Genomic DNA, 25,996 nt, shown 5'->3' with positions numbered 1-25,996 from the left:
TTTTATGATTTATTATTATTTATTATTTATTTTGGGCATTTCTATCGGGGGAGTTATTTGATACTCTGGCAGAGTGTGATGGTTGACACGGGACTAAACTGAGGAACTCACTGTTGCTGAAATCAGGTTTTGGTTGAACAACCCTAACCTCTGATTGGCAAACCACTTGTGTTTTTGAAATAGGACCACTTTGGTTATTTTTCATCTTTAACACTCCAATGAATGCCGAATCTGATTGTACAATAATCATGTGAGCATAAAGTTTGGTTCCTGATGCATCTGAAGTGGGACAAATGGTTTAATTTTTGGTTTATGATTCATTTAATTTGGGACCCTTGTTCAAGCCATGCAGTGGCCCTTTATATATATATATATATATATATATATATATATATACAGATCAATTACAGTAGGCATTACCATATTTGCCGTTGAAATTATATCAGATCAATTACAGGAGGCATTACCATATTTGCCATTGAAATTATATCATGGATGTTGTTTGCTGCCGTTTTTTTTACTGATCCAACTGGCCAAATCTGAGTTTGAAATTTCACACCGCACAGCAACCAAAAGTTGATGAGAAATTGAGAATACAGGGGCCATCCAAAAAGGGCCTTTATGTTGAGAACAGTGTCCAATTTAAAATTTTGGTTCATAACTTGTTGGAAAACAGAAGGCCTATCATCATGTGTGATTGTCACACTGGTTTCATACAATATCCTCTTCTTCTTAGTCTTCTTCTTTTTCCAAAATTTTTGTCAGCTTTGTATCTGGGCATGTTTGGGACCAGCCTATTTGGACAACTCATGCCAGCTTTGGCAGATAGGTGCATGATCCAATTTGTCAGTCAGGTGGATCCATCTTAGTCGATGATCCATGTCCTCCTTTTCTCTCCCGTTCAATGCATATAGCCTTTTCCCAACTGATATCCTAAACAAATTGGTAACCTGATGAAAGAGCGGATTGCATACTGAGTAAACTGTGGGGCGCACCATCATCTATGTTTATTATTCATCTGTTTTAGCAGATCATTTTAGTTCATGAGCCCAAAATTTTAGCACATACAAAGCTCAAGTGGACCACACCACAGGAAATAGTGGGAATTTAATGCTTACCATTAAAAAATTCGTGTGGGCCACAGGAGCTTTGAATCAAGCAGATATTTGTTTTTTTTTTTTCACTTCATCCAGGTTGGATGGCAAATAAACATCACCGTGGGCCCTAAGAAGTTTTCAATGGTGGACATCATTATCCCCACTGTTTTGTAAATTGTGGTCCAGTTGAGCTTAGGATATGCTTTGCTTTCGGGTTCATGCCCTAAACTGAGCTTAGGAAGCGGATCATGTGGGAGTAATATTGAATAAACTGTGGGACCACCATGGATGTATGTTCTGATCCATGCTGTCCATACATTTTTCCAGCTCATTTTAGGGCATGAACCTAAAATCTAAGCATATCCAGAGCTCAAGTGGACCACACCTCAGGAAACGGGGGATGATGACGTCCATTGTAACCCTCCTAAGGCCCACACGGATGTTTATTTGCCTTCCAACCTGTTCATAAGGTCACACAGACATGGTTGAAGGGTAAACACAAATATCAGCTTGATCCAAAACTTCTTTGGGCCACCCCCTCTTCCCCCCCCCCCCCCCCCCAATAAGTTTTCAACAGTACATGGTTGAATTCACACTGTTTCCTGTGGTGTGGTCTATTTGACCTTTGCATATACTTCAATTTTGTTCTCATGCTCTAAAATGTGCTGGTAAAACAGACGGACGGTGTGGATAAGACACATACATCACAGTGGGCCCACAGAGTATGATAAAGCATACTGAGTTACTCGATATGCAATCCGCTTACGAATGGATAGAGCTTGTTAATGAACCGGATCCCAAACAACCAGTTGGTTGTATTCCACGTATCCAAAAAGGCAAGGCCACACCACATGACAATCACACACAATAAATGGAATAAAATGGAATGATTATATGAATGGTAACAAAGCTGGCACCTAATTTGAAAATAAAAAGGTTTCATTTGGTATGGGCCCTTAGTACTGTCCAAAAAAAAAAAAAAAAAGTAATTTCATATCCCATGTATGTGCAGGATGGAAGGAATGCACTTTGGAATCATGGCACTTGCATAAGTATAGTAAAAAACTGGCATAAGACACCGCATCATTGCAGGCATAGGTCCGCATCCACCACTTTCTGTACACAGGAGATACCCTGGACCACACCATCCTGGCCAACGTCTGCCTTCATCTCTGTTATACATGCACAATTAACCTTTTGCCAGTACAGTTGTGGCCAGGACGCACACAAGGACAAGCTTGGAAGCTCACCGTATTCACCTTGGATTTTTCATACCTAGAATTTAGTAGAATTTAACAAAACCAGATATTAGCAACCTCTGAAGCTCGTTAATTTTACTCGGTTTGGATAAGACACTACAATTCATGCTGCTTATCTTGATTAAGAAGCCCTTTCTTACCAGCATATGGATTGTAATATCTTACTACTATAATAAAACTGCTTCCAAACCTTATTGATGGAAAAGACGAGGAGAAAACATACCAGCATCAGAGGAAATTGAAGAAATGCGAAGGACAGAGAGTACAATGTGGTTGAAATTGCTGCTGCTGCAATCATGTTGTGCAAAATGCGTCTGTTATCTTTACTTGGGACGAATGCTGTCTTCAATGTGTTTGTCAGTTCAAAAAGTCTGTACGAAACCTGCGAGGAAGTGTTCCTTTTTTTTTAAGAATGACATCCATCATTATGATGAGATTTTTGGAGTTATGGGCTACATACAGCAACATATATGGAGGTGGTTAGCATGAAGTTGAGAAGTGGGTAGTTCGGGATGAGCGAGAGTAACCATTTAGGCTGTCCATCAGGAATGCCCGACCTGTAAACGTCCGAGGAAGAAGATCAAAATCATGGTTATGGAAAAGGAATAATACCTCCAAAAATTTTGATAAGCAAGCTCACTTGCATATGAGATTGGTTTCACACCCAAGGCTTGAAGTATCATCTGGAACCGATACGTAATGGGCCTGATACATATCATCCATGAATGGTATGACTGTATCGGCCTGTATTGCCCGGAAACAGTCCGATTAGGGCTGCAACTTGGGTTCAGGTCAACCAGAACCAGATTGACCAACCTAAGTTTGGGTCAGGTAGTCAATGTCCTTGGGTTGGGTTGGGTTGGGTTGGGTTGGGGTTGAGCAAATTCGGGTCGGGTTGGGATTAATCACATGTATTTGGATCGGTCGCGTCAGGTTGGGTTGCTGGTTGGGTCCTATTGAGGTTGGGCTCAGGTTAACCCTCAACCCGACCCAGCCCACCCGATTTGCACACCCAAGTCCAATGCAGGACGATACAGGGCTGTATTGGTGATAAACAACACAATGCCCAATAAACCAAATTTAAACCTGGTTCCCCTTTATTAAAGAGTCCATTTAACTACTGTTGGATCCATTCCATAGTTTTTCTTTATAAAATTCAAGAATCCAACATGACTGCAGCAAATCTTTCAAGGACAGCACGTAGGGTCTCACATAGAAGACACAGAAACCAACAGAAATTTGGCGATTTACTGAAACTCTGAAATCGTTGGACCGTCTCAAAAATAATTGACAACGTCTTCATCACTTGTTGAAAGTGGTAGAATATTTAAAATATGAGATGTCTCAGGAAGGAAAAGTTACATCAGGGGCTAAGATCACCTGAGTTTCATGACTTGAAGATTACCGATTTTAAGCCCTTCAATGATTATTTGCAAGTTCATCAGTGGGGTTTTATAAAAAAAAAAAAACAAGTCCCGAATCCCAACGCAAAATGTACAGAACTGATTACCAATTCCATTTTGTCGACTGATTTGTGGGGTAAACAAAACCCTGACAAATCCTGATGGAAAATGTATAGAACCGATCGCATCATGCATACCTTAGCCAGATGTGGATCTGGGAGATGTAGGTCTCCAGTGTTATTTTTCCGAGCCACCTGATGAACCCAAGACAAGAATCCCGCAATTTGTTAAATCCATGCACCATAATGACAGAATCTGCAGCAAATGTGGTTCTGTCCAATAAAGGGATTGTTTATTAAACAACTAGATTAAATCAGAATGCTCTTACGCGAAAAGGGTTAATGAGAAGCTACGGAACTGCTGAGTGAAATTTCGCAAGCAAATGTAGACACTGCTTCACCAAAATGAGGTTGGAAAAAAAAAAGCCATAAAGCATGTTAGTAACCAACTCGCCGTATCAGGTAAATAACTTATCAATGCTCAATATGTTCAAGGGAAACACATACGTTATCGGGATCCATGATGTATAAGGATGGTATTTATTGTAAGTAATCTTATCCAACTTGTATATATACTCGAACCAGAGATAGCCCACCTAAAATTACATAACAAGGCATGCATCAGAACAGAAGATGGATTTTAAAAGTGTTGAGCAGACGCATCACATTTTTTGCAGGCTACCGCTAATGAAATCATCACGACAGCTGTTTTGATTGATATTCTAATCTTTGCTTCAGTTTCCTCCAAAATTTCCATCCATCTCTCAACCTATGTTAGCAAACATGTAACTCCAATTTAGCTATGATTCACAAGAAAGAGAGCTCCTAAACTCGACACAGAGCAAAAAAAAAAAATCAGCATCTTAGAATATTGTAAAGGCATGACATTTTCTTAGGACAATCTGAAAACAGTAATAGGGCAACTGGACGACATCAAAACTTACAGTTGGGTGATAGTAAGCATATATCATTCCAATGATCCATATATAGCGATCAAGCCCTGAGCGGAAATGCCACTCGCGCAAGAGCGGATGCTTTGGTTTTGAAGGATCCGGGTTGCTGTAACCTGCACATTTTTTATGGGTCATACAACTTTCAGGCAGAAAACAAACACGCGCTGCAATGTACAAGGAATTAAAGCTTCATCATGCTGCTCACCCAGAAGGAATGTGAATGGACTCCAAATCAACTCAAATACTCCAGGGACTTCCCAAATCAGAATAACCACCAAAAAGCAGGCAACGATTTTTGCAGCAATAACCAACCCTATCTCGTTATATTTGTTTAGAATTCCAAGTGCACCATAAACCATGAGAGTGAAAAGGGTGTGCATTGGGCAGATGTAGTATAGCATGTAATTGTTATTAAGCACGATGCAGCAGAATGCCACAAGGAAATTAAGCCGCCACATCATCTGTACAATGAGATATTAATTGACAGAAACAGATTGACTAGAGCCAGAAAACATGATATGCAAGTCTTGATGCATCTTACTGCAATAACAAGTAAACACCAATTTGAGAAATTGGCTACCTGTGCAAACCGTGCAATGCTGAAATCCTTCCGGACATAATAATAAGAGAAGTTTCCAAATCCCGTCATCCACACATATGCCGCAATGAACATACGGATTGCATTATAAATCTCTGTTGCAGCAAAGTAGTGGTACATCAAAAACAATACCTGGAAAATAAGAGGTGTCTTAGGAAACGATACGTGAGTAAGATTGACAATACCAAGCCAACACCAAAGCAATGGTAGAAAAAGCATATCCTAGAATGCCAGCATAAGCTGCTGCTGCACACATGAGATGTTTCATGTTACAAATTGGCTAACCTGCATCCACCCTTTCCATTCCTCAGTCTGGTGCCTGTTCAGATAAAGTATGGATTTGCCTGAGAATGGTGACTTGTCGTGGTGGATCTTGAAAGAAGTCATAGCTGAAACAATGATGAGGAGGAAGTACAGAAACAGGAAAAGATCCCGATTGTAACTCTGCAAACAAAAGCCATGGTCAACATAAACAGCCTAGCCAGATGCACAAGAAAAGTTAAGTCATTTCATTAATACAACCTAAAACCCAAGCCCAATATTAGAATAATGATGATGATGATGACGGCTAATGAATATTTGAGGTAACCGGCACAAAGCCTAAACGAACAGATGGATTGGAGTTACAGAAACACAGGACATTGACAATGGAAGTACATATGTCAATGCAAGCAAGCTGTTCCAACAAGACTTATTTTAATTATGTACATGCATGTAGTAATCAGTCTTGGTAACACTAGGGTGCAAGTGCAACAAGCTAGCTGGCCTCAAGCCCGGTATGTCAGGTGGAGCCAGTCCTGAAACTTTTACCAAATAGCTGGGGCGAGCCTATGATGATGATGCTGCCATTGCTGTCATTGTAGTCAGTATTAAATTATTTTCATTGTCGGTCACTGGATCTTCTGCATTCCCATGTTAATTACTGTTGTCCCATTGAAATCCTCTTGGACCTCGAGAAAAGTTCCATCCAACACGATATATGCGATTGTACAGTCTCATGAAGCTTGAATCCATGCAGCTTCAATATACGAATATCTATGACAAGCTTTATTGGGTTAAAGTTTCATGGAAACCCAGGTCTCCATTAGGAAAATAACTGAATCAAGTTGAAAAGATGACCAACTCAAAGCTGCCACATCCAGCATGCACACACATGCATCTCCCCATTGATTAGCATTTCTAGGCATGGTGACTGGCATTGATATTTTGATTCTTTCAACACATTTATGACGAAACTGCCCTCTTGGGAGAATAAGTTTCCCAATGTCTCTTTTTTATGGAAAAGTAAAATTGAAATCGATTAGCCAGAGTTACTATTAACTTTTTTGGGTAGGTTGATCAATATGACAGATTAGTTTGAACACTACAAATTCAAATTGGAAATCAGAAAGAGCAAGATGATACCCATTGCTGTCACATCAGCATGCAGGTTTCAAGAAGCAAGATACCAGATTCTACTTCTGGGGGGTATTAATTGATACTGTCCAATTTTCATTGGATACAAACAATTTATGGTATAGTTGTGCTTCGAGAAAGTTCCACTCATTTTTATCATTAACAAATTTTGCTCAATATAAAAAAATACGTTGTGCCAGCAAAGTTCTGCTCATTTCCTTGGAGACAAACATGTTTTGATAAGCTCAGTTTTCACTTAAGTTTCACTTGTCTTTATCAATAACAAAATTTGAGAAATGACTCAATGAGGTGTGCTAAGCCCACAGATTGGCACAAGAGAGCCATCTACACACCAACACATCTGCCAACATACCATGCGTATTTGGGATCCAACCCTCCTGTCAGGGGGCTCCCAATGTACAGATGTCTAAAAATATCAAGCGCCAGTCCACCTATCAAACAAAGGCTAGAGATACGGGGTGGCTTAGAAAAACTTAGCCCACTTTTGTATCCATCCATAAATTTTGTAAACTGTAGCTCAACTGATTAGTAGACAGGCCAATTTTTTTGTCACGGGCAATGGCATAGTTGGGCCCATCAGATGGACAGCTTGAATATTGCACACATACGTCACTTTGGTACATGGGGAGGTCTACCCGGGCTCCCTTGTACATGTGCAAGCTTAGGGAAGCTCTTGTTCGATACAAACAAACATGTTGTCTCTGGAAAGCTCTGCTTATTTTCCTTGGAAACAAACGTGTTAAACCAGGAAAGTTCCGCTTAGTTTTCCAGACATAAGTGCAATCTGTTACCCTGGTTTAGTTCATATGCATTTGACACTAGAGTTCACATGGAATTCTTGGATATACACCACACAGCACTGCAATTCTGGAAGCTTAAATTTGCTTTAACAATGAAATGCAGTTGTCTCCTAAGAGCTGTAGATACCAGAAAAGGTTGGTGCCAATTTGATGCAATGCTTTCAGTCTCTTACTGCCTACACCAATGTTTAATCCAACCAGGGGCACTCAAGATGAAACCCGAACTTTGTAAATGAGGTTTAGAGACTACTATCAATTAACAATGGGCTAGCATTTGCATTTGGCAGAGTATAACAACTGCACCTTTTTTGACTCTCCAAAGAGATTTGTACGATCGCATATGTAGAAGTAGGCCAAAATAGCTCCAAATTCAGATCTGAAAGTTAAAAACTTCAATTGTCCAACATAACCTTGTAAATAAGTGTTTGTAGTCCCAAATTTTGAAGATGGTTTCACTTACAGGGCTCTCAGTATCAATCGATTCTCAAGCAAGTATGAATCATCCATAAGAAAGAATCTGAACAGCTCCAGAATACACAAGCAGATGAGACTTGGATAGCTAGGATAAAACAGAAAAGCTTAAAATCTGATTTTAGGAAGTCCATTGCTTTATGGTGCAAACCTGACAAGCTGTGATGCAACAGATGGGTTGTGAACTTTAGGAGAATCAGGTTTGACACCACCCTCCAACAAGACAACTCTGTCATCTTCATTCACTGCTTCCTTTCCCAACTCAACCAGATTGATATCAGAATGCCTGCCAGTAAAGAAGCAACCAGTCCGATCATAGAACAGCATAAAAAAGAAACAGATATGTATGGGTGGATGCCAATTACTAACAAAATGCATGCAATAGGTACATGATCAGTTCTCTCGAAGAGCCCAATGCTATTCTAATGGGCCCAACTACAGATCCAAAGACAAAACAGTGATCAGATGACTATGCACAGATAAATTGATTTTTTAGATTTGGAACATTATAACTCACGCTTTCATAGAAATTGAATTTTTCCTGTATTCTAACAACTCGGAATAAATCCATGCTACAAATATTGGGATGATCCCAAGGGAAAATGACACCTGAAGAAAAAAAAATATTGGAAAAATGTCAGTATCGATAGAGTGAGAATGAAAATTCTTTCATACTTGTGAATTACTCAGCACAGAAAAGAACGAAAAAAGAAGAAGCCAAATTCATAGAAAGAACAAGATAAAACACATTATTGATAGCATGAACCATTCACTCATCTTGTCAGCTTTATAATGTGCATGTGTGCATTTGCAGTTTCCACACATAAGATATGGGGTGTTCTAAACTAAATGAACCCCCTGCAGTGTGAAAACACTTCAGATATGTGAAAACATAACATGTGAAGCAGTGAAGTTCAAAGCACAGAGAACTATATTTATAGTCATTTTATCCGGCCCCGATAAATAACAGATGATTTACTATGATTAAGCATGCATATATGATTTAGTCGTGGCTGATAAATACCCTTTGAGGATTGCAGAAGCCTCTTGCTCTCCAAATAAGCCAGGTGTGCTGTAACCATGCCCAGCAAATTCTATAGAAATATGATAAGTCTATGGATAGCTGGATCAACAATCCAATCCAGATTGCTGAATTGGCAGATTTTGAGTAATTGCAGGATAGTTTGGCAGAGTACCACAGACAGATCATGCTCAGGCAGTCATGTGCTGTTATATGATAATTTTGGCAAATTAAAGTGGGTGGGTCATACTTATTCACGCATTCAATGTAAACATAGTCATGCGTGCAAAAATCCAGTCCATCAAAATTCTGGGACCCATTGTGGATGTTGCATCAGCAAAAAATCACACTTATTGGGCAATCCAAACTATTTAGTCAGTGATCAATGAATGGATAGTTAGAAACAAAACCCATTAAAGATTCAAATTCAACGAGACAGACACATGATCATGTCACTGGGATCATCCAATCGTTATGATTCTGGTTATGCACCACCCAGGGCAGTCCCAAGAACTTAGACAGTCTAGAAGTGGATTGAGCATAAGCATGCCCACGAGTATTTTTGCTTCGACATGCAAGGACACAATCTGCAATGCTCAGTCAGAGCATCGTAATTCCTCAATCAATACTATATCTATGAAATCAAAGGGAGAATTTTCAAGAAACTGATGTAATCTATTAATGACTCTCCACAATCCCATGTGATGTCCATCCTAGAAAACTCGAAGTGCAGGATTTCAAACGACAATTCAAAATCAGAAATCGGATCTTTTTCTTCGAATCTGTGTACCTGACCCAGCGTTAGAGGTCCTGAGATCGTCAGCGTCATCATCTTGCTGTATTGCAGTCGAGAAAGCTCCGAAGATGGATTTACAGTGAAAAAAACTGTAGATTGGCGAGCATTTCACAGAGAAAGATGGAAACCGTTTTCTAGAAAATGAGGATCTGGTGAAAAAGCAAAGGGAATACGAGAGAAACCCTAGACTTCTTTTTCTTCAGAGAGAGAGAGAGAGCGAGAGCGAGGGGTAGAAGAAGACGGTAAAAAGGGGGTTTTTAAGAGAGAGAGAGAGAGCTTGTTTTGTTTCAAAGATAAGCGCGGGTGGGGGGTTGATGGCGGCAGGATTAAGTAAATAGTAAAAAGATTCGCGCGTATCATAGTTGAAATGGAAAATCGCAGTACACGTTCCAATTTATCATACGCGTGGTAGATCCTGACCGCTTTAATAGATGGTCTAGTCACTTAAATATTATATTCTCGAAATTTATGGTATTTAAATCATCAAGTGACAAACTACGTTGAATTGATGGTCATTTTGCGAAATTTTTGCTTTTTCATTGGTTTGTGGCTCAATAGATGAGTAAATAGATCTGATATACTTTTTTGAGTATTTTCAAATTGGACTCATCTTAAATAATGGTCTAGATCTTGTAAATGTGATTTATGTTGGCACGTTTTTCATGAAGTTTCTCTTTAATCTTGATATTAAAGAATGGCCTTAATATTTCTACTTAATTCCCCGATCCTAAGGGTACTCGCACAACGATATACTCGCGTGTCACATGTTGCGTGTATGGAAGACGGGCCTTTTGATTGGGTCCGGTCACACGGCGTATATGACTGGATTGAAGATTGAAATCTTGTCATTAGGTAGTTCACACGTTATGGAGAGATGGCGTTTGAGAAGGATGGATGGTCCTCATTAAAAATACATGTGTGGCCCAACTGATGAGCGGTCTGGCCTCCTTTTTTGGATGGCACTTAGACAAGATGGTGATACTTGATAGTCTTGACTTGATGAGTGGATTGTTGTGACCTTTTGGCTCGAATAGGTGGCGAGTAGGTGTGCGAGTAGCAATGCTCTAATTCCCATCTCTTGCCTTAATTAATGAGGAATGCTTGTTAGTTCGAACTGAATGGATGTTTGGCCGAAGGTCGTTTTGCCGACGATCGTGCTTTTTTTAAACTTTACTTGTAAATTTTACGAAATTGCCATTGATTGCTCACCGGTACCAGCTGCAACATCTATGGTTTGAAGTGTGCAATCACTCGAGATCTGTGGAGCCCAAATTGATTTATTTATTCATCTACTCCGTCCATCATATGTTCCTATTATTTTTACCCGTTCATGAAAAAATATAAGCTTTTTGAAGCCTCCTATCATCCACAAAATGAAAAAAATATAAAATCACGACTAAAACCTCTAAATTCACTCGTTGTAGCCCAAGTGAGTTTTGGATCAGAATAATTTTTCGTATATCTCTCAATTATTGTGTTTATAACCTGATTGATGTATTGGATGGCATATAAATATGATTGTGATCCACAGGAAAGTTTCTATGATGGGCGTTCTAGGCTCCTAGCCCAACCATTCCTCGTGGTGGGGCCTATCTTAGTTTTGAAACCGACTAATTTTTTGGACCATGCCCTAACATGTGGTGTCTCTTCTGATCGATGGAGTGGATTTCAAGAAAACATCACAATGGGCCCACATAAACGAGGCCTTGCAGTATCTTTCTACAGATGATTGCGAATCATACTCGTGCAACCATTTACTGTAAGTGAGCCCTCTATGAGTAATCTGGACGGTCCAACTTGCCGGGCCTACTGGGAAATGAATCTTCATTTAAAAATCACTGACATTTACGTTTCCATTTTTCATACAATAGAATAGTTTTTTTTTTTTTTTAACCTGTGAGATCGTACCTACAGCTAGTTGGACAAGTGTATTATGTATCGTGCGTGAATGGCAAGCGCGGGTTAGGTGAGGGAGGAGTAAGAATAGGTTAGTGGGGGTGTCCTTGAATGTGGGCCCACCTTGATGTATGGATATTATATCCATACCGTCCATCTGTTTTTCACAGTCGGTCTAGGGCATAGTGCCAAAAATTAGACAAATCCAAGTCTCAAGTGGACTACACCACAAGGAAATAACGGTGATTGATCGCCCACCATTAAAAACTTTCTAAAGCCCACTGTAATGTTTATTTGCCGTCCAACCTGTTGATAAGATCACACAGACATGGATGAAAGGAAAACACAAATAGCAGCTGGATGCAAACCTTTTGTGGCCTTAAAAGGTTTTTAACAATGCCAATTCAATCCCTACTGTGTGGTCCACCTGAGATTTGATCTGCCTAATTTTTTAAACCATGCCTTAAAATGAGATGTAAAAATGGATGGACGGCGTGGATAGACAATACATGTATGGAGGTAAGCCCCACTGTCAGGGCCTCACTTGAGAGTTTTCATTTTCTATTATGCTCCATCCACAGTGGTCAGTTATTTGAAAGGTCTAGATTGTGTTACAACTACTCCACGTGTACGTTTGAAGAGTCATCACCACTTTTTTAATGGTGCAAGATTGAGCTAGGAGTCCATTATGAAAATTAGTATTTAAAAAATGTCAGCCAAGCAATCCTCTCGTGGGAAGGGAAAAATATGAAATTTATACGTAGATATGCTGTGTAGATATAATTTTAGAGCCGCTCACTGAGACTATTGGGTTGGATGTTTCATTAGATCCATCCCTACCATCAAGTACACTTTATCATGTTCACCTTGGAATCCAAAAATCATAACCATTCAAAATTCAAGTAGGCCATGCTCTAAAAAATAAAGGATTAGGATTGGATGTTGATTGTTAGCTTTGTATAGGGTCCACTATGGGGTTTATATGCCATCCAATTCATTTATCTAATTTCCTTACCATGATGAAAGAATTACCCAAAAATTACAGAATTCAAAAACACAAGTGAGATATATCACATGAATTTAAATGTTTTTATGTATAATTTTATAAGGTGGCCTACCTTAGTGTTGAATCAGACTGAATTTTGATTTCAAGGCTAAAAAAGGGTGATGATGCACTTGATGACAGGGCGGATTTCACGGATGGTAAGTCATCAGTCCACGTTAGAGAAAGCGATTTTCCATATTTTTATTTAAATGAAGGGACCTTTCTAAACATCCATTCATTTGCACTATAGAAGAATGTTCTTTCTTTTATTTTTGTTAGAACCTCATTGTCTTGATGCTCATTCAACCTAATCCCTTTCTCTTGTTGTACTACCATTAGGTAAGTGGGTGTAATCATATTCAACAAAGGCGTGCAAGGCCCACTTTTATATTCTACACATGTGATGGACCGAAGTGAGCCATCTTTTATCTATGGTTGAATCTATGGCTAGATTTGAAGGATAGGGTCAGATTTGAAGTTAGAAATTGTCGTGAAGGTTATCAATGGCATAGATCAGAGAAAAAATTAAAGCTAGGAAGTAAGTAATGATCTAGTTGATTTTGTCCATGGGTATATATTGTCATCCTTCCATGTTCAATCTCTTGAAATTTGTGATGTAATGAAGGGTAGAGAGTTAAGTTGCTTTGAGACTAACAGCGACATCTTATCCACCTCTTGCTATGCATCTAGTGTATGTTTGTCCTCAATGAGTTTTTCAAAATGATTGAAACATTGTATATGAACAGCTTTAAGATAGGATTTTAAGGGGGTGTTTGGATGGTTAGTTAAGATAAGCTACTTATGCCTCAAGTAACTTATTTTGGCTTTTTACTTATTAAGATAAAGTGATTAAGTAACTTTCAATATAAAAAAGTTACTCATAATTAATCTTAAACCAAATTTAATTATCGCAAATAAGTTACTTATTTACTATTATAAGTATAAAAAGTAAAACTTATTGGGTGGTATCCAAGTGGGCTCTAAATGAAGGGATACTTAGATTATTACAAAGAAATGATGTCTTCAATTGAACATGAGAAATGCTCAAATGCAGCCGGTTAGAGGAGAAAAAATTAGTCTCATGCACCCATCAAATGGGCCATGCCATCCATCCGTTGTACTTGCTTATTTTAGGGCATGATCTAAAAAATGAGGCATTGAGCAAAGACACCGAAGGAAAATAAGGGGAATTTAATGCCTACCATTGAAAACTTATTTTGGGATTATATTTGTGAAAAGGTTGGATGATGGAACCACAACCCTATGGGCCCTAGGAAGGTTTCAATTTTAAATGGTTTATGTCGTTATATTCCCTATTTCTTGTGGTGTGGTCTAGTTGAGCTTACAATTTGCTTAATTTTTAGGTCATGCCCTAAAATGGGATGATAAAACATATGGATGGTGTGGATCAGACACATACATTATAGTGGGGCCCACATATTTTACCACCACATAATTTCCATCATTTCATGCATTCAAGTGTGATTTTCAAAGCACATTGAAGAGGAGGGTATTTCATTCTCTTCCCAACACCATTTAAAAGTAATTATTATTCATTCACATATATTTATATATTGATGCAGGGATGAACGTGATGAGGATAACTACTCCGAATCCACGAAGCTTCTCTGGACTCCTCACAGGGACTTCTCGAATCCACGAGGAAAGAAAGTAGAAAATAGAAATAAATTCTAAGAAATTCGAAATTGATTAATTGATTAATAAAAACGAGTTTACAACCCTTTAAATAGGGGTACCAAGCAATGGGAAAGAAATTAGAATCAAACTACAGCTCAAACTCCTAGAATCCGCAACTTACTATAAATAGTAAACTTACTATTTATAGACGGTCGTGATGTCTACTAGTGTGCAAGGTTTTCGGCCAAAAATAGTGTCCTATTTGGCTTCACCAAACCGTTCTTCTAATTATTCTAAGTTCTTTTCACGTTGGGCGCAACTCCTAAAGCCCAACGGATGAAGTGTTATAATCAAACCAAAACTTACTATTTATGGTAAAAACGAAATTAAAACAAGAAAATGACCGTCGATCCAGGGGTTTTTCACAATTTCGGGCTGCGCAACCTGGCATAACGGGGTTGGTTGGCTTCAGTAGCTCGTTCTACCCCAAAATCATATATTTTACGTCAGATAACTCATTCTGAATTACAAGATACGCCCGATTTAAGGTTCGATGGTCTAGATCACTTCTGTCGTCGACTGGACCTTTTCTGATCCATCTTAGCCATGTAACTGTCCGCGACCTGCTCTACATCAGTCTCCTCCAGTTCAAAAGAACTCGTCCTCGAGTTCTCGTCATGCTCTGGTTCATGATACTCGGTTAGGTCCGCGACATTGAAAGTCCGTGAGATTGTCAGGTCATCTGGGAGATTAACAACATAAGCGTTGTCATTGATCTTTCGGATGATTGGTACCGGTCCAATATTCTTATTTTTTAACTTGTTGTACGTCCCGGTCGGAAACCTCTCTTTGCGCAGATAGACCATAACGCGGTCGCCCACCTTGAACACTTTTTGTCGCCGATGCTTGTCTGCTTGTTCCTTGTACTTCTCGTTTGAGACATGTAGCTTAGTCTGCACTTCTACATGGATGCCCATGATCTTGTCTGTCATATGTTCTGCTGTAATGCTCGTGCCTGAGTGCTTGGGCAAAGGGACCAAGTCAAGTGTGTGGCGAGGCACTCGTCCGTAGATAATCTGGAACGGTGATCTCCCTGTCAAGCGGTTCACCATATTGTTGAATGCAAACTCTGCTTGAGACAAGGCCAAATTCCACTGCTTCGGTTTTTCTCCTGAAATACAGCGAAGAAGGTTTCCCAACGTGCGATTCACAACTTCGGTCTGCCCATCAATCTGTGGGTGGTAAGCACTGCTGAATTGAAGTCGTGTATCGAATCGACTCCATAAAGTTCGCCAAAAGTGGCTAATGAACTTCGTATCACGATCAGAAGTAATGGTCTTGGGGACCCCGTGTAGCCGTACGACCTCCCTGAAAAATAGATTCGCCACGTTTGTTGTATCGAGAGTCTTCTTGTATGGGATAAAGTACGCCATCTTAGAGAAATGATCTACTACCACGGACACCGAATCCATGCCGCGTTGTGTTAATGGGAGACCAAGCACGAAGTCCATTGATAAATCCTCCCAAGAACCATTAGGCACAGGTAACGGGGTGTAGAGGCCCGTATTCTGAGATTGTCCCTTGGAGGTCTGATAAACATGGCAACGTTGTACGGCTTTTCCCACATCGCATGCTAATTACGGCCAGTAATACCGCTCTTCCACAAGAGCTTGCGTCTTGTCTCGCTCTAGGTGTCCACCGAGGCCACCTCGATGTAGCTCCTGAATAATCTGCTCCCTCAGAGAACTTTTGGGGATGCACAATCGATTCCCTTTGAAAAGAAAATCGTCATGTATATGAAGGTCACTGGGGTGACCTTCTTGGCACTTCATCCAAGAATCTTTGAAGTCCTCATCCTCGGCATACAGCTCCTTGAGACAGTCGAAGCCGACCACTTCGTTGCTCATCGTAACAAGTAGTGATGCACGACGGCTAAGTGCATCAGTCACCTTGTTCTGCTACCCTGACTTGTGCTTCAGAACGAATATGAATTCCTATAAAAATGCAACCCATCTAGCATGCACACGATTCATGTTAGTCTGACTATTAATAAACTTTAATGCTTAATGGTCAGTGTACAAAACAAACTCTCTTTGAATCAGATAATGCCGCCAATGTCGCAGCGCCTGAACAACCGCGTACAACTCAAGCTCATAAGTTGACCACTTCTTTTAGACTTCGCTGAGCTTCTCGCTGTAGAAGGCTACCGACCTGCCTTCCTGTGATAATACTCCTCCAATTTTGACATATGAAGTGTCACACTCAACCTCAAACAATTTATCAAAATTAGGAAGCACCAAAACCGGTGTTGTAGACAAACGATGCTTGATCTCATGAAAGCTCTTGTCAGCTTTATCAGTCCACTGGAACGGTCCTTTTTTCATGCAATCTGTTATAAGGGCGACTACGGTACTAAAATCTCGCACAAATCGACGATAGAAAGTCGTCAACCCGTGAAAACTCATCACCTCATGAATGTTTGTTGGGATCGGCCATTCCCTAATAGCTCGCACATTTTCATCATCCACACGAATGCCTGTGGACGTTACAACAAATCCTAGAAACAACAGGCTGTCAGTTAAAAAACTACACTTCTTCAAGTTGAGGTACAATTTGTTAATTTGTAGGACCTATAGCACCTGCCTGAGATGTTTCCTGTGCTCCGCCTCATCCTGGCTATATATCAATATGTCATCAAAATATACTACCACAAATCGGCCAGTGAACGGTTTTAGAACTTGATTCATCAAACGCATAAAAGTACTTGGTGCGTTCGATAGGCCGAAGGGCATGATCAGCTACTCATACAACCCTTCCCTGGTCTTGAATGCCATTTTTCACTCATCACCGGGTCAAATACAAATCTGATGGTACCCGCTCCTTAGATCTAGTTTAAAGAACACATTGGCCCATTCTAACATATCGAGCATGTCGTCCAACCGTGGTATTGGGAACCGATATTTGATAGTAATTTTGTTGATTGCCCGGCTGTCGATACACATGAGCCAGCTTCCATCTTTTTTTAGCGTTAATAATGCTAGTACGGCACATGGGCTCATTCTCTCTCTCAAAAGACCCTTACGGATCAATTCCTCCACTTGCCCTTGAAGTATCTCGCACTTCTTCGGACTCATCCGATAATGAGGGCGGTTGGGCAGGCTAGCCCCAGGGACGAGGTCTATGTAATGTTGGATGTCCCTCATGGAGGGCAATCCATCAGGTAAATCCTCAGGCCAGACTTCTTTGAATTCGTTTAGCAACAGTCTTAAACTTGGAGAGATGTTTGAGAGTTCCTCTTCCTCACCCTTCACCATTACAGCGTATACCTCGCATTGTGTCGTTGTGGATGTAATTCCTTTCGTGGGGCATACAGCAATCGCCTCACAACTAGAAATTCGCCACGATCTTCGCCCGTCATTTCATCGCCACCTGCTATTTCTTCAGTGATTTGTTCATGTTCATCAAAGCGATGGTCTTCTTCTGCGGCCTCATCTTCAGTGCCCCCTTCGTTTATAGTCAAGTGTGCTGCGGGACGTTGAGAACAAGTATTTGATAAGTGACCTGGTTGGCCACAGCGGTAATAATTGTTCAACCTTGGTCGAGCATAAGGATTTGGAATCCTACTCAGACTAGCTGTTGTGGGTGCTGCACGTTGAGGTCTGGATGAGCTGCTCCCCGTATCACTGTTTGCGGTTATAGGAAGTTGAGGTACTGGGTCTTTTCCTCATGGCAACACTGGATCCTGCGTGGGACCCGTCATGGGGGGTCGAGTTGAAGGATATGGACGAGTAGGAGCTCTTGCAAGTTGTGTTTCTGCCCTACCTACTAATTGAACTGCTTCATCCACAGTCCCGACTGGGTACATCTGAACTCGGTCCTGAATTATCGATTGCAAACCACCTATAAATTGTGCCACCTTCTGTGACTCAGATTCTGACAGATCGTTTCGTGTTGCCAGCCGTTGAAATTCTTCAGTGTAATCTGTGACTGTTCGATTTCCTTGTCTGCAATTTTGATATTGCTGGAATAATATCTGTTCATAATCATTGGGGAGAAATCGAGATCAATGGAGATGTCTCATCCGTGGCCATGATCAGATGGGCACCTTGTTCTGGCGAGTTCGTGAGAGTTGTAATTGTTCCCACCATGTAGAAGCACCAGATTTTAATTTAAACGCTACCAATTTTACCCTTTTATGATCTGGCACGTCCATGTAATCAAAATATCTCTCTACTTCGGCTAGCCAATCGAGAAAATCTTCTATACGTAATAAACTGTTAAAATTAGGAAGTTCAGCCTTACCTCGATAGTCTCTTTCAGCACGATCTAGATAATCACCTCCATGGATTGGTCGTCTAGCAAAACCCTCATTAAGGTCCTTGTCGCTAGAACTTGAATCATCTGGTGTAGCCCTACGGTTTGCCACTGGTAGTGCTTTACGAAAATTGGAGTTTCGTCGTACAGCAACCATGGGTGGTGGAGCCACCATAAGTGGGGGAGCAACCAAAGGTGGTGGAGCACCGCCTAGGGCTCAGGGCGGGAGTAGCGCATCTGCAAAACGGTCGAGAGTTGTCTGCACCCCTTGCATGGTCAACTGACTCTCCCGGTGGAAAGCTTTCATTCTTTTCAAAAGATAATGAATCCCTGGATCACCGTCCACAGGATTTTGATTCATACCTTCATTGTTTGCCATCGGCCCGAGGGAAATCCTAGCTCTGATACCAATTGACGCAGGGATGAATGTGATGAGGATAACTACTCTGAATCCACGGAGCTTCTCTGGACTCCTCACAGAGACTTCTCGAATCCACGAGGAAAGAAAGGAGAAAATAGAAATAAATTCTAAGAAATTCGAAATTGATTAATTGATTAATAAAAACGAGTTCACAACCCTTTAAATAGGGGTACCAAGCAATGGGAAAGAAATTAGAATCAAACTACAACTCAAACTCCTAGAATCCGCGACTTACTATAAATAGTAAACTTACTATTTATAGACGGTCATGATGTCAACTAGTGCGCAAGGTTTTCGGCCAAAAATAGTAAGTGTCCTATTTGGCTTCACCAAACCGTTCTCCTAATTATTCTAAGCTCTTTTCACGTTGGGCGCAACTCCTAAAGCCCGATGGATGAAGAGTTATAATCAAACTAAAACTTACTATTTATAGTAAAAACGAAATTAAAATAAGGAAACGACCGTCGATACAGGGGTTTTTCACAATTTCGGGCTACATAACTCGGCATAGCAGGGTTAGTTGGCTTCAGTAGCTCGTTCTACCTCAAAATCATATATTTTACGTCAGATAACTCATTCAAGATTGCAAGATACGCCCGATTTAAGGTTCGATGGTCTGGATCACTTCTGTCGTCGACCGGGCCTTTTCTGATCCATCTTGGCCATGTAACTGTCCGCGACCCGCTCTACATCATATATTTATACTATAATTCTAAATGTAAGCAGGCCCTAAAATACTTGTCCATAAGCCATAATTGTTTTTAGGAAACAGTAGTTGTGTAAAGATCACGAGGGGTTCTATAAATCTTTAGAAGTATCCTAAGTTATATTTATATGGAATTTTCTGAAACCTTTTTAGAGTTTTCCATGCCATTGGATGCATGCCACCTGACATGATCCTAGCCTTAAATTAGAACTTCTAGATTTCTCTTAGGCTTATGTAAGGGAGAGATGCTCTCATTAATTTGTAACTCACAAATTATAAATAGGGCTTGATCTCGTAGGTTTTTCTCTTGTTGAGCCTGAGCATTCAGCTCAAATGTGACACATTCCCCTCCCAGTGATATGATCAATGGGATTAGTTGGCTAGAGAGTGGGTCTATTCTTCTTTTAAGGAGGCAAAGTCGTCTCTTTTACCGACTGAACCCTCAGTTTTAGAGGTGTACACGAGTCGAGCTTGGCACAGCTCGACTCAACTCGGCCACTAGCTGACCCCAGCTCAAACCCAGCTCGGCTTAGTCCCCCAGCCTGACTGGCCAACTCGGCTCGCCTCGGTTCAGTCAACAACTCAGGCCTATTCAAGCGGAGTTCGACCAAGATCGAGCCTATGCAGCATTTTCACAAATACATGGAGTGCACTTTTAATTTCTTACTGTATATAAAACAGCAGCAGCTGTTTACAAGTATTTCATCAAACACCTTATAAGCAACATCAAAATTAAGAAAAAAAGAATATTTGTTTCACATACATACCTCCCCTGCCACTAGCTGACACTTTGTTAAGTCATTTCATCAAACACTTGGTGAGCAACATCAATATCAAAGTAACCAAGTCACCGAACTGGTTCGATCCAAGTTCAATTCGAGTTGGGGTTCAATCCGAGTCGAGTCGAGCTTGGGCAAGCTTGAACTCAGTTTGAAATTTTTTCGAGCTCAAAAAATCAGCTCAACTCGGCTCGAACTTAATTTTGAACTGAGTCGAGTCGAGTCGAGTGAGCTAACCAAGCTAACTCGGTTTGTATACAGCCCTACTCAGTTCGGAGGTCTTCATTAACATGTTATGAGGCTCCAGTATTAGGTGGGTCACCATTACTCTCATGCTCTCTTAGCAATTTCTTACATTCTCACTAAGTTCATACTAGTACAAGTAGGGTGTTGTAGCTAAAAAGTCAACAAGTCGCTCATCACACAAAGTCTAGATGAATGCAGTCATTGTGTTCTACTTTTGGTTTCAGAGAAAATATTGAATTGTTGCCAACAACGCTATGTCACCACACCAACTTGTTCCTATTCATTTGGGTCCCAATATTTAAATCCCATCATAGATAGTTTTTTATAATGGCACAATTAATGACAAGCAAACAAGCATTCGCATTCATTCACACGAACTCAAATAAGGTAGGACTTGTACTCATCCTCATTATTCATTTCTTGTTATAGGTCTATTCTTAGTCTGCTTTCAATGACTTTATTCTTGATTTTTCCAATCTTAATTTCGCAATTTTTACAATTGTCATTCTTTGCTTGTCTTACTTTCTAATTGGCCAAAGCAAAGTGGATCAGTTAACAGCCTTAGAAATTTTCTCTCCGGCAGATGCATGCTCAGAACTCTCAATACATATCTAATACCATTTGGCAAAGAAAATTAGGTGTGTTTATGAGATAACACCAAAACATATATAGTGGATTTTGTTCATCCATACCATCCATTTGTTGAATAATCAAATGGATGGTTGGCCACTGTGGATTACATATGATCCTGCACACGGTTAGGATCATTGGCAAGACATTGAAAATGGAACTTGGTCTGTCCAGTGGCTCGATTGAGTCTTCCCCAAATGAAGCCCAAACACATACGAACACCCACTGTGGTTTACAGATACCATCTCGCCATTACCATTGGGTGGGAGAGATACTGTGGTGAGAGGAAGGAAAGAGATAGTTGCTCGTCAAGACATACAACACATACCTTACCCTGGTATGGGCCCAAAATGCACGTTTGTCTCCATGTCGAAGCCCCCTTTATATACGTCTAGCTCCTTCCATACTTGACTACAATGGAGGAAGCGAGTGTATCGTCAACATCAACTCCCATCGACGGTATGGTTGTACATCGTCTGGAGCCGTGTGTCCTATAGGGCGTCTGAAACCCGAAGGTAGCCCTGCTCCTCTCTATCTGTGAGAAGAGAGAAACAGTTCGTTCCGTATTCAGCCATCAAACAGAAACGTTCTGAATCTCCTTCGGATATGGATGCGGATTTCCTGTGAACCACTTTCGCAGGAACTTCATGCGACGTGAAGTTAAGTGGGACCCACCGTGATGAATATAGGAAATCCACCATGCTCAATAGGTTTACAATATCATTTTAGGTGATGGGCCCGAAAATGATCTAAATCCAAAACTCATGTGCGCCATGCATAAGATAAACGTGTGTAAGTAAATTCCTATCGTTGAAACCTTCCTGGGTCCACCGTGTTTTTTTTTATACCATCTATACCATTCACAAAGTAAATTCTATACATATATTGGTGAAAAGTTATAAGTTATCGTGTTTCAAATCTTGTGTGGCCCCACGTATGTCTTAATGGTGGACATTCAATCATTAGTCGTGTGGCCCATATGAGAATTGGATTTTTATAATTTTTGGTTCCATGTAATAACATATTATTCAAAAACTAATGAACGTGGTGGATTTCCCATAAACATCACAGTGGGCCCCAGCTAGCTATCGTTCCCACATAGATCCTGCGAAAGGCATTCACAAGAACCCACATGAAACCGGATTGCGTACTGAGTTACTCAGTACCCACTTATCATACGGAGTACACTCAGTTGGGCCCACCGTCAGAGTATTGTCTTATCCACTTTGTCCATCCTTTTTTTCAGATCATTTTAGTGGTTGAGACAAAAAATGAGGTATATTTAAATCTCAAGTGGACCATACCATAGGGAATAATGATTTGCACCGTTGAAACCTTTCTATGGCCTACAGTTATGTTTTTTTTTCCATTAAACCTATTGATAATATCACAAAGACATGGATTAAGTGAAAACACAAATATCAGATTAATACAAAACTTCTGTGGTCCCCAAGAAATTTTCAATGGTAGATGTTCAATTCACACTGTTTTCGATGGCGTGGTCCATTTGAGCTTTAAAAATTTTTCAGTTTTAGGCTAACGATCTAAACTTATCTTGTAAAATGTATGGACGGAGTAGATGTAATCACATACAGCACAAGGGGCCCACAGTCAAGCTTCATACCCAAATCGCTTGATTCATGTGGATGTCACTCAAACACACAGAAGTGGAAGCGGTTTACCCGGTGTGGAAGTCGAAGCAGGTTACGGCAAACTCAAGATGGGATTGCCAAATCCCTCCCCTTGAAATATGGTATCGGCGGGAGACCCAGAGTTCATTATCTCGGGTTGAAAAATCGTCTCTAAACATGACTATACAGTGGATATGTCAGGCCTACGAATGCAATCCCAGCTACTCCCACTTAATGTAGGTGGCCAAACAGGCCCTAAAGATCCTCAACCCCACTTGGGTAGGATTTGAGTGAAGGTCTCAACATCAACCAAACCGAACCCAAACTTACATACAACCATACATGTTAGCTATAAAACACAAATACATATGTACATAAACCTATGTAATCGATTGATATGGATCTTCAATGTGTATGCCATCCGTTAAGATTTCTCATGCAAATCTCTAAACTTTAATAAGTTTTTAATCAATTTCTTTAATTTTATTTGTTCATGGATAATGACTATAATTTTTATTTTACTAGTATTATTTTGGTAATTACATGTATTATTTTAATTATATTATTTTATAGTTAGATTATTTTATTATGTATGTTAGTCAACCAATTATAGTTGTTGCCTTAAACTCGACTCAACCCAAACTGAGTCAGGTTGAAATTTCTTAGGTTGGGTTGGGCTAATTCCTTTTGAAATTGGGTTAGCATGGGTTAACCCTCAACTTAGCCCAACTCGCCTGAGCTGGACTCTTATTATCAGTGAGTCCTAAAAAATGTGCAAATCACCTAATTAGCGACGTAGATTTTTCACTACATGGTTGTCATACCCAAAGGCGATGTGTCACGCCCCAAAATATGGGTACCCGAGTGGGGCTACTCAATACCCAAATTCCAAGCACGTGAGATACAATTTATATGTTTCATCAATGCACAAGTAAATACTCACTCCTACAAGACTATGTGCATATAAAATAAAGGAGAACAACTACAAAGTTTTAAACTTAATTAAGCAACATTGTCCATGCATCCATAATTAAAACAACTAATTAAATTAAGTAACTTAACTTATTACATTAACATTGAAATTTCAAACTAAACCTAATGCAATTAATAATAGGCCCGCCTGCTCGAAATATTCCAACTCGACACCTGTATGATTTAAATTTAACGTGATTACAACGACTCGGTAGAATCATCTCAAACACAAATATGAAGTTCTAAATTTCTTATATATTTAAGTAGGTAATATATTTGGAATAAACATAACAACAAGACCTATGCTAATATCAAGTAAAATGAATGTAAAAATGATATGCATGCGATATGACTTGATGATTTAACGTAATTAAGTAAATAAACAACCAGGATCAATTACAACACCGTACTCAATGTATGGTCACGTTGCATTAACGCCCACGCATCGATACCTCGTGGTGAGAGAGTCATTTATACGTTAGCTGGTCGGACTATTGCTCTAGTTGTACTGCTGACGTATGTCCACGCACACAATTGTACTCATACGACATGCATAAGGAAACTATGAAGGATCCAACGAGTTCTAGAGTCTTTTACCCATGGGACATGATTGCCCTAGTTGCTAGCTTTAGGGTATCTCACCCAAGGGACACAATTACCATATTTGCTGACTTTAGGGTCTCTCACACAAGGGATACGATTGTCCTACTTGCTGATACAAATATAATTTTTTTCTTTCTTTCTTTCTTTTTTTAATTCAATAAAAATAGAAGAGCAGGAATGACATGAACAAATCTAAAATTAGCAATAAAATAATTTAATAAATCTAATTTCTATATTATAATGCAGAATCTATACAAGGTACATAAATTTAATGCTGATAAGAATTTAGCCTCTAATATTATAAAAAGACTGTTTACTGTACCGATAGTAAATTTGAATTTTCTGAGGTACAGGCCGTGTTTCGTAATAATGTAGAAATTATGCCAAAGCCCTTGATTTTTCTAAAAATTTTATTTGAGCTCTCAATTTGTGATTTTCTTTTTATATTTTATATATTGATATAACTAATTAATTTTAAATTTTAAAATAATATAAAAATTATAATATTAAAATTCTAACTTAAATAATTATTTAACCATATATACTAAAGTCTATATTAATCGTTAAACACCAAATTCTATAATTTTCAACAATTTCATAAATAATCTTAATCTCATTGAATTAATTTCAAATAGATTTAGTTCTTAATATCTGAATTAAATTCGTATTCCAAGTGAGTGTAATTACTATTAATTTTATAAATAGTAACTACAATTTAAATTATAATATAAACTTATAACTCAATTAAACATCTTAAAGTAATTCTTGATTTAGGTTAATAAATTAGCTAATCTAAAGTCCTGAATCTATATCTGTATATGTTAGATTTATTGAATTAATTATTCCAAAATATTAATCATACCTCAAATTAAAATTTTAAAATCTTCAAGAGGATTTATGCTACTAATTTAATTTATATACATCCAATTTTCTTATAATTTATATTTAAGTTAATTAATTTATAACATAAATTATTATTATTATTTTTTTTACAAATTTCTGGATTAATTTGAAGTTAGATATAAAGGAATTTCAATTCATTGATAAATCCGTAAACTTAAAGTGGGTTTTATATTAGTGATGGTAAAACAATTCAATTCAAATGAGTTTATAAATTACAACAAATTAAAACTATAAATTTATGTAAACATTATTTTTTTAGTAATAGTTTAAAATTAATAATTCTTAAGAATTTTATATTTTAAATTAATTATATATCAATTTTTATAACAAAATTTTAAT

The 25,996-nt window shown here is 39.1% G+C and overlaps 1 protein-coding gene across 4 annotated transcripts; it reads right to left on the bottom strand.

Annotated features, from left to right (window-relative positions):
* Nucleotides 1–1,969: 1,969 nt before the first annotated feature.
* On the bottom strand, nucleotides 1,970–10,131 carry LOC131224831 (protein REDUCED WALL ACETYLATION 3-like). Of its 4 annotated transcripts, XM_058220243.1 has the most exons (16): nucleotides 9,868–10,131; nucleotides 8,574–8,665; nucleotides 8,208–8,342; nucleotides 8,046–8,102; nucleotides 7,889–7,961; nucleotides 5,655–5,813; nucleotides 5,352–5,501; nucleotides 4,977–5,232; nucleotides 4,763–4,884; nucleotides 4,501–4,587; nucleotides 4,326–4,414; nucleotides 4,148–4,210; nucleotides 3,957–4,013; nucleotides 2,817–2,913; nucleotides 2,580–2,738; nucleotides 1,970–2,372 (listed from the first exon to the last, which is right to left on the bottom strand). In XM_058220243.1, exons 1-16 carry the CDS (start codon nucleotides 9,907–9,909, stop codon nucleotides 2,367–2,369), a joined length of 1,644 nt encoding a protein of 547 aa, XP_058076226.1. In that variant the 5' UTR covers nucleotides 9,910–10,131; the 3' UTR covers nucleotides 1,970–2,366. The 4 variants fall into 4 exon arrangements, with proteins under 4 accessions (XP_058076226.1, XP_058076225.1, XP_058076227.1 ...); XM_058220242.1 differs by having other exon boundaries at nucleotides 1,970–2,738; XM_058220244.1 differs by lacking the exon at nucleotides 4,501–4,587 and having other exon boundaries at nucleotides 1,970–2,738.
* Nucleotides 10,132–25,996: the final 15,865 nt, after the last annotated feature.

This window comes from Magnolia sinica, chromosome 14, assembly GCF_029962835.1.
Source record: "Magnolia sinica isolate HGM2019 chromosome 14, MsV1, whole genome shotgun sequence".
Taxonomy (NCBI): domain Eukaryota; kingdom Viridiplantae; phylum Streptophyta; class Magnoliopsida; order Magnoliales; family Magnoliaceae; genus Magnolia; species Magnolia sinica.
The sequence above is the reverse complement of the archived record's forward strand: the minus strand, read 5'-3'. Positions and strand labels throughout refer to the sequence as shown.